Source organism: Etheostoma spectabile, chromosome 5 (assembly GCF_008692095.1).
Source record: "Etheostoma spectabile isolate EspeVRDwgs_2016 chromosome 5, UIUC_Espe_1.0, whole genome shotgun sequence".
NCBI lineage: Eukaryota > Metazoa > Chordata > Actinopteri > Perciformes > Percidae > Etheostoma > Etheostoma spectabile.
This window is the reverse complement of record NC_045737.1, coordinates 9090011-9098528: the sequence shown is the minus strand read 5'-3', so window position 1 is coordinate 9098528 and position 8518 is coordinate 9090011. Positions and strand designations below refer to the sequence as shown.

The 8518-nt window shown below is 41.7% G+C and overlaps 1 protein-coding gene across 2 annotated transcripts; it reads left to right on the top strand.

Moving 5' to 3' along the window:
- Positions 1–764: 764 nt before the first annotated feature.
- Positions 765–8250, top strand: tent2 (terminal nucleotidyltransferase 2). Of its 2 annotated transcripts, none has more exons than XM_032515702.1 (15): positions 765–845; positions 1152–1314; positions 1470–1589; positions 1690–1939; positions 2054–2168; positions 2246–2334; positions 2524–2581; positions 2917–2983; positions 3084–3160; positions 3333–3461; positions 3638–3681; positions 5277–5413; positions 5944–6035; positions 6154–6233; positions 6341–8250. In XM_032515702.1, the coding sequence occupies exons 2-15, from the start codon at positions 1196–1198 to the stop codon at positions 6569–6571; spliced, it is 1608 nt and encodes a 535-aa protein (XP_032371593.1). In that variant the 5' UTR covers positions 765–845; positions 1152–1195; the 3' UTR covers positions 6572–8250. The 2 variants fall into 2 exon arrangements, with proteins under 2 accessions (XP_032371593.1, XP_032371594.1); XM_032515703.1 differs by having other exon boundaries at positions 792–1045.
- Positions 8251–8518: the final 268 nt, after the last annotated feature.

Here is an 8518-nt window from a genome sequence, read left to right as displayed (position 1 = left end):
CATTTAATGTAATGCAATGTAGTCTACATTAAAATATAAATTTTACACCTCGTTCTTTCTTATCATTTTATTATTTTATCTATTCTCTTATCCGGGTCCCTGTGAACTGTTTTATTTTTAATTTAAATATATAGGCCTATATTGGTTCTAAGTCACATGTGTGGCCACATCCCATTTCTGAACATTGAGAATGGATTGGCAATAACGATTTAATAACTATTTAACGGGGGTGTACCGTGTGCAGTCATCAAAATAAGTTCTTTTTGTGTTCTTTACAGAAAATGAGACAAGGTCAATGAGTTTGAGCTGGAAGAAATAATAAATAGAATCTTTCTTGTAGCAAGTTCTACTGAAAATGGGTCCCACAGACCCAAACAACACACAAGGGTTTAAGGTGAAACACACCCTAATGTGTGGATTTGAACATAGTCATTCAGCAAAACAGTAGAACAAGACTGACTATAGTGAAAATGACATGTAGATATAAATCCAGAAGCTGCTTTCCAAACAATGAATAAAGGTGATTTCTACTGGTAATGGGCTTATTTGTTTCACAGCTCTGCTCTACATCCAAATAAAACTCATTTGGATATACGGTATCTCAAATAACATTTTTAAGAACATACACAGCCACAAATCAATTCAGTCTTTATGGACTGGCCTTTGTTGGATCTTGATTTAGATGTCCAATATTATAGCCTAGACAGCACAACTTTGCTCTTTGGTAGATTTCCCCTATACAGCATGGCCACGTCCCCTTTAAATCAAGTTCCATTACGTCATGGCATCAATGCGGAAGTATGTACATACTAGCACAGTTTTGTTTACATGTGACATGTAATTTGGTAAGTGTTACGGAGTTTTAAGTAAACATCTTACAAACATTTAATGACGTATTATATGTAGACATAGGCTTCACGCACATCTACACAGAAACCGATTTAATGCGGTTATGTTTATGTTAGATATTGGAATTAGCTAGCATAAGTTAGCTAGGTGGTGCTTGAGCTAACGTTCGCTAGCGCACTGTATTGTCCGATCACAAGTTTCGGTTTCCGTTGAATTGCCGTTCCTGTTGGGTGATGAGTTCAGTACTGTTGATAGTCAACAGCCCAGCTGTATTATCGCTCTGCTGTCTTTCTTTCTTTCAGGTAATCAGCGGAGTTAATGCTGGAGCCCTGTGAAGAACTGCAGCATGTTTCCCCGCAGCGCTGCACCGAGGGGGCGGTCTGCCCACCATGACGGCCTGTATCCGCCACCCCCTGGACCTGTTTGCTACGATTATAACCACCAACGCCTGGCTGCTGTCAACAGGTGAGCACGACGAGGAAACCAACTTGCTTCGGTGTGATGGACATCCGCAGCATCTCCAAAATAGTTTCAAACGCATAAATGGCCACTTGCACTTTGCTTGCGCTTGCGTGCGCTTTTGTCACCAGCACACTAATATGTTTATGTTTGATTGGTAGCTTCTATGTTTCTGGACGAGAACGATTGCCTACATATGAATGGAAGCCCTATCCAGCCCAAGCTCCAGTCCCTCCTCGAGTCCCGGCTCCTTACACACCAACTCTCCCCAATGGGCGCAAGTATGTTATTTCACCATTCATTCATGTATTTCTTTAAACATGTCTCCATTTTTTAATATTTTCCTTTTCGCATGTCTCCTTATCATTGTGTTTCTTCCAGGAGGCAGAATGTTGAATACAGCCCCCATGTTGTGAAGCGCCAACGACTTGAATCCCCTTCCCGCCCATTAGTAGGCTCCCCTTTACCTCGGGACACACCCCCTCGTCGCCCTGACCAAGCGGTGCCAGGATCGTCAAGATCATCCTTTGGTTTTGATAGCTGTTATCCCAGCCCACGTGCCCATATCCACCCTCAGGTGAATGCTGTCCCGGAAAGCTCCAACAGCCTGCAGGCCTACGCCAAGGACAAGGTAATGTATATTCAAAAGGCCTCAACTTGCAGCTGATACACATTAAGTCTGACTGTGTGTGCATGCAGGTATGCTTGGTTGGTTTAGCCAGTGTGCTTGTGTTTGGGCCCTCAGTTAAGTGATCAGATGGTGGAGCTGTTTGAGGCGTGCCAGCAGCAAACTTCCGATTTGGCCCGGAAGGAGACGTGCCGAACTCGGCTGCAAAAAGACATACAAAGTATCTATGCAGGTGTGTAGAAATACACGTTCTCACTTTGCTCTGACTTTCTGTTGTAATGCTTATTCATTAGTGCGTGTGTCTCACAGTTGCACGACTTTACTTGACTGGGTCTTCTATGAATGGATTGGGCTGCCGGAGCAGTGATGCTGATCTGTGTCTGGTTCTCAAGGGAAATGTGAGCATCTCTGACTCAGTGTGTGTGTGTGTGTGTGTGTGTGCTGTGTGTGTTGTGTGTGTGTGTGTGTGTGTGTGTGTGTGTGTGTGTGTGTGTGTGTGTGTGTGGTGTGTGTGTGTGTGTGTGTGTGTGTGGTGAGATCATAGATACCCACTTCTTCTAAAAACCACTTATGTTTTTCGGTTTCAGAAAAGACCTGATCCTATTCATGTCCTTACTGTCCTGCAAAGGTTGTTCAAGTCACTGTGTGAGTAATAATAAAACACCTTTTTTTAATGTAAATATACAATCATTTAGAATAATTTATTGTCCACTGTTAACTTCTTCAAATGTTCTCACTTACTTACTTACGTCTTACTTAGCTTTGCTGCATATAAACTACTAGTTTTACTAAGCAAAATAAAAACATACTGGGATTAATAGTGGATTCTTGTAGTTGAATTATATACATGTATACATATTTTATGTTGCCCACCGATTCCACCAGGTGGAGCTATTTACCCAGTGAAAAAAGAGTTTTAAGCAAAAAGAAAGTTAGACTAAAACAACCATAAACCTCATGATGTTTGTTTTGATTCAAAGCATATGTGGAGAGGACTCAGCTGATCAGAGCTAAAGTGCCAATTCTCAGGTTCAGAGAGAAAGGCAGGTAGGAGCCAAACAGCTGTTTATGCCTGTTTTTGTGACAACATCCTCTAAATCAGAAAGAAGTGTTCATAAGAATCTTTTACTACTCCTACCCTCTCTAGTGATCTGGAGTTTGATCTGAATATCAACAACACCGTGGGCATCAGAAACACATTCCTTCTGAGGAGTTATGCCTATGGTGGGTGAGACAGTCATTAACACCTTGACTTTTATGGCACTAACTTTTGAAAATTCCTGTCAAAGTTATTCAGCTCCAACTGTGACTGATCATTTTGTAGCAGCAAATTTGATATGTGAAAGGAAGATAGAAAAGGTTTTGACCTGCTGTGTTGTTGTGTGGGCTCTCTCAGCGGATCTCAGGATAAGACCTATGATCCTTGTTGTCAAGAAGTGGGCACGGCACAATCAAATCAATGATGCCAGCAAAGGAACGTTAAGCAGCTACACACTTGTGCTGATGGTGCTGCACTACCTCCAGAGTCAGTCACACACACACACACACACACACACACCACACACACACACACACACACACACACACACACACACACACACACACACACACACAACACACACACACAAAACATTTGTGTAATTTCCATTCATACTTTTGACTATTATGAATCTCATCTTGAATGTGTTGTTTTGTTCACAGCTCTTAAGGAACCGGTCCTTCCCTCTCTACAGAGGGACTACCCAGTAAGAGTCTCTTTTTGCAGTTAGTTTATCTGTTTTTGCTCGTCCAGGTTAATTCCAAGAGGTACATAAGCTGTAAACTTCAGTCAGATGGTATGTTTAACAGGCAAACGAAAGGAAAATACAAAATGTTAGCTACCTGGCAGACACGTGTATCCATTCATATCCTCTCTACTTCAATTCAATTTTATTTATAGTATCAATTCATAACAAGAGTTATCTCAAGACACTTTACAGATAGAGTAGGTCTAGACCACTCCAGAATTTACAAGGACCCAACAGTTGTAGTAGTTTCCTCCAGAGCAAGCAGCAGTGCGACAGTGGCGAGGAAAAACGTCCTTTTAGGCAGAAACCTCGGACAGACCCAGGCTCTTGGTAGGCGGCGTCTGACGGGCCGGTTGGGGTTAGTGGAAATAACAAAAATAGAAAAAATAGTAGTTTTTAGCAGTTCTTAAATAAAAAACAAACATTTCTGCATCACTTTGAAGGTGCTCTTAGCGATGTTGGGTGACGTTACTTCTTATTGACATTGAAAGTATTGTCAAACAAAACGAGACTAGCTTGCTCCTCCCTCCTCCTCATCCCGCCCCATCCCCCTGCCCCTCCCTTCCGTGCTTCAGCGCACTAACCCCCCCAACCCCCATCCCTACTCCTTCTTGTTGGTTATTGGCTGGAACGCTGGAACACTGTTATGTTTGGTGGTGTAGGTTGGCACAGTTTGTTCTGTTGGCGTTTGTGGAGCCTGAGCTGTCCGCAGTGTGGTCTGGGGACAGGCAGCTCATGGATAGTGAGGAGATGTTTGCTGTATGTGACAAATAATGTTGTAGCCTTAAAAAACGTGTGACATCGCTTAGAGCTCCTTTAATTTTACTTTAACCATCACAAAGAATCTGTCAGAATGTGCTTAGTTTTAAGTCTTAGGGCCCTATCTTGCACCCGGCGCAGCGCGGCACAACACCTGACACAAATGTCTTTGCTATTTTAAGACGGACGCAGTTGTTAATTTCCCATCCTGCGCCCACGTCATTTAAAAAGAAAATGCACCTGTGTTCATCTTTGCACCCATGGGCGGGCTGGTCTTACAGAGAGGTGTGTTTATGTGCAGCAGAAAGTGATTGTGCCATTGACCAACAAAAATCTGGTCTTTAGTCAATAACGCAGCATTTCATTGTTATTTTAACAGTGCATTAGTGAAATGCGCCTAGGGTTGTGCACAGCGCGCACACTATGCTTGTTACACACACACACAGGGAAGTGCACCAGCACACAAACATGCAAAAGATTACAAATAAAATGTTATGGTGCAAATCCACCATCATATTAGCACTGAGCCAATAAACAAATGTGCATGGCTTTTAAAGTGAAAGGGAAATGAAACTCTGATTGGTTTATTGCATGTTATGCCCAAAACACACCTATGGAATAAGTACAACCCTTTGAACCATACACCTGGCGCACAGACCCTTTTTTCCGCCAACAAATTAGCAAAAGTGGATTTGGACACACCCTGAACGCAGCTGCGCCTTGCTCTTCACGCCATGCGGTTAGATCGTTAAAAAAAGGCCCCATGTCTTTTTGTCCTGTGTTCTTATTTTCAGGGGTGTTTTTATGCCCTCTTGGACATTGATGTGGTTCCAGAAGGACCCAAACACGTCCCTCCCTACATCTCAACAAACCAGTCCTCTCTGGGAGAGCTTCTTTTGGGGTTTCTGAAATACTACGCCACAGACTTCAGGTATCTCCCAAGGACATCACATTACTGAGTCTGGTGTTGTTGTTTTTGCCTGCTGATTTTCTTGCTCCCATTCCTCATCTCCTGCTCCTCTTGCCAACTTCTTCTGCCTCTCCAGTCCAACATCTCTTCTTTCCTCTATCCTGCATCCTCTTCTCTGGTTTCATGTTTCTGGGTGAGGGGCAGGAGCAGGTGGGACCTTTGGCCTGCAATTACCATTATCCCTGTGTTTGCAGTATGTGTTTTACTGTGACACACCACAGTCGCAAGGTTGAACTAGTACTTTTCCAGTTGTCTGTTTTGATATTGCACTGAATTTAACTAAAACAATCTGAGCCTGGAAGGCACAGAATCTATCTGAAAAACCTACCCTTGGTTTGTCAGTGTGTATATGTTGTTTGTGTGCACGTAGTTGAATAGCTGAAATTTTCAAAGCCACTGGTATGGTTTTTAAGGATCGTGGTCACTGTGTTAATTTTCAGTCTAAAAAGGATTAAATAATTACCTGCTTTTGTTTTTTCTGTGTCTTGCAGGTGGGATAAGCAGGTGATCTCTGTTCGAGAGGCCAAAGCTTTGCCCAAGAACAATTCTAAAGAGTGGAGAAACAAATACATATGTGTGGAAGGTAAACATTTCAGTGGACATAAAATGCCACTGACACCAATAACTGGAGCAGTCAATGGAAGAAATGTCCCTGGTAATGCTACATATCCAGCGAGTCACAGCAATGTCTTGTGTTTCAGAACCATTCGAACAAAATAACGTTGCCAGGGCGGTCCATGAGAAGATCAAGTTTGATGCCATTAAAGCTACGTTTGCTGAGGTACATGCCAGTTCTGATAGCTGTACTCCCTTCAGATTGTTTTTCTTCCTCCAAGCAGATAAGTTATTCATAATCCTCCTGCTTCTTACCTCTCTGTGTCTGCGCAGTCATTTCGGATACTAAAGGACAGGAAGGACCTGAACTCGATCCTCCCAGTCAGGGCCATCATTAACAAGGAGTCATCAGGAGATAAGGGGTCGCTCCTCTTATTAGACAAGCGGGCGGGAGTCTTCTACCTCAAGACAGGCCTGTCCCTAGAAACAACCAGAGACCTTTTGGATGTGCTGAGAGAGGAGCCCTGCTGCTCTGCAGCTCAAAGACAAAGACTGGGACTCTGAATGCTCTGGGTGCATTGGTGCATACTGTATTACCCTTGGCAGTATGTATTGAATATACTGCACTCATATTCCAATGCTTAGCAGACTTTGCCAAATTATTAAAACTGATAATAAGAATGACACCAGAAGGCTCTGAAATCATAACCGTGTCACATAAACTGGTGACAGAGAGATGCCCCACTGAAGCATGATAATAATTGTCAGTGTTATTAGACATAGTGCTGCTACATGGCCCTGTTTCCCAACACACTTAGCATTCCTGGGAAGAAGTAAAGTGTACTGACAAAGTATGAAAAGACAAAACGATGCCTGCACCCTGCTCATATCTGAAGCTGGCATAAATAGCAACAGTGTTGATGTTCGTCTCAACCAAGTTTATCTCCTCTGATCTCAATTTTAGTTATGTCCACATTGCTAGAGCCAAACTGTACAATTTTGAAGAATATGCCAATAACTTTCTTCTGCCACATATATGTACAATATATACAGTATCTTCAGCCTGTCTGGACCAACTTGTAATCAAAGCCTTTTTTTCTATTTTTCTAGGTCAGTAGTGAAGCTATTGTGGGTTTAAACACCATAGACACTTTTTTTCTACAGCTGCATCAAATGCGCTCTCTTCTTTATTACCATTTTTACGTTTCTAAGCTTCTCTGAAAACTGAGCTTGCTATTAAGTGATGTTTAAGTAAGCATAATTTAAGTGACTCAGAGGTGATCAGTAGGGTGTTGTGAATAGGGCCAGACTCTGGATATTGTTACTTCTATATCATTGCTCATGATGTGTTGTATTATCTTCCCTAGACTGGTGTCAAGCCCAGTATTGCCAGATTGGGACAATATCTGTCCAGTTGGGCTACTTTTTATTTAATTACGCCCACATAATAACAAAAACCTTTCCTGTGTGAAAAATAAAAATTGGGCTACTTTTATGATTGGGTTGGTTCTCGACTCTGATTGGGCTACTTTTTGTCACTCCAATCTGGCAACACTTGAGGCCTATGCTGTGGGATCTTAGTTCACTATCTACTTGATAGATGCTATCCACTCATTTTGTGTTCACGTTATGCATAAGTTATTTGAAGAATTTACAATTGACGTTTTATTTTTCTTGAGTTTATCTTTTTTCTCAGCTCTTTTTGTACATTTTGTACATTACTGACTTTTAAATGTTTATTTAAAAGAATGAAAGCTTTGAAGATCGTTTTCACTTTATATTTTTGAGCTCTATAGGAAACCTGCTGAATTCTTGGCTTTACTTATAGAAGTTCCAAAATCATATTAAACTGTACATTGGCTTCTGTTTTTGTAGTGTCGTTCATATTCAGATGCATTGACTGCAGAGTATTTGAAAAAATGAGGTTTGGTAGCATCCTTAATTTTGTTTTTTTATGGTCATTTATTCGAGGTATGGGATGTTAACAGGTCTCAAGAATAAACACTTTCTAACTCATCACACAATATTAAATTTGATCACTTTGCAGTTAAAAATTAAAGATCAGAGATTTTATCCACAGAAACATTGACCATAACACCAATGCCATCCCATAGATCTGGTCCAGTCCACCTGCTATTTTGATAGTAATTTTGTTTCTTTAAGCTAATGCAGTTTATCCACCGTCATCGTGAGCTCCGACATCATTTAGTGTGTTATAGGTGTTTGGGTTACAGAGACCTTAAAACCAAAGATGGTTCCTGGATATCTGCACCTTTTCTTGAAGTGTTCTCTGCAGCCTCATCTGGCAGCTCTTGTGCTGATTAATTTTTGTTACGTTGTTTGACACCTTATTACACCTAGTTTTATGACTTCTACATAGTGCCAGTACTGCTTGATGGTAGATACCTTACAAAACGTGTAGGCATGTGTGTGTGCTGTTTAGTGTTGCCACCAGCAGCAGGGGGACCTCGGGGTACTGTTTCAGCACATAGCCTATATTTAACTTAGCAA

Coding starts and splice junctions, on each gene's coding strand:
- tent2 (XM_032515702.1), top strand. CDS start 1,196: ATGTTTCCCCGCAGCGCTGCACCGAGGGGGCGGTCTGCCCACCATGAC. Junction 1,940..2,053: donor AGGCCTACGCCAAGGACAAG/GTAATGTATATT, acceptor TTGGGCCCTCAG/TTAAGTGATCAGATGGTGGA. Junction 6,234..6,340: donor TTAAAGCTACGTTTGCTGAG/GTACATGCCAGT, acceptor GTGTCTGCGCAG/TCATTTCGGATACTAAAGGA.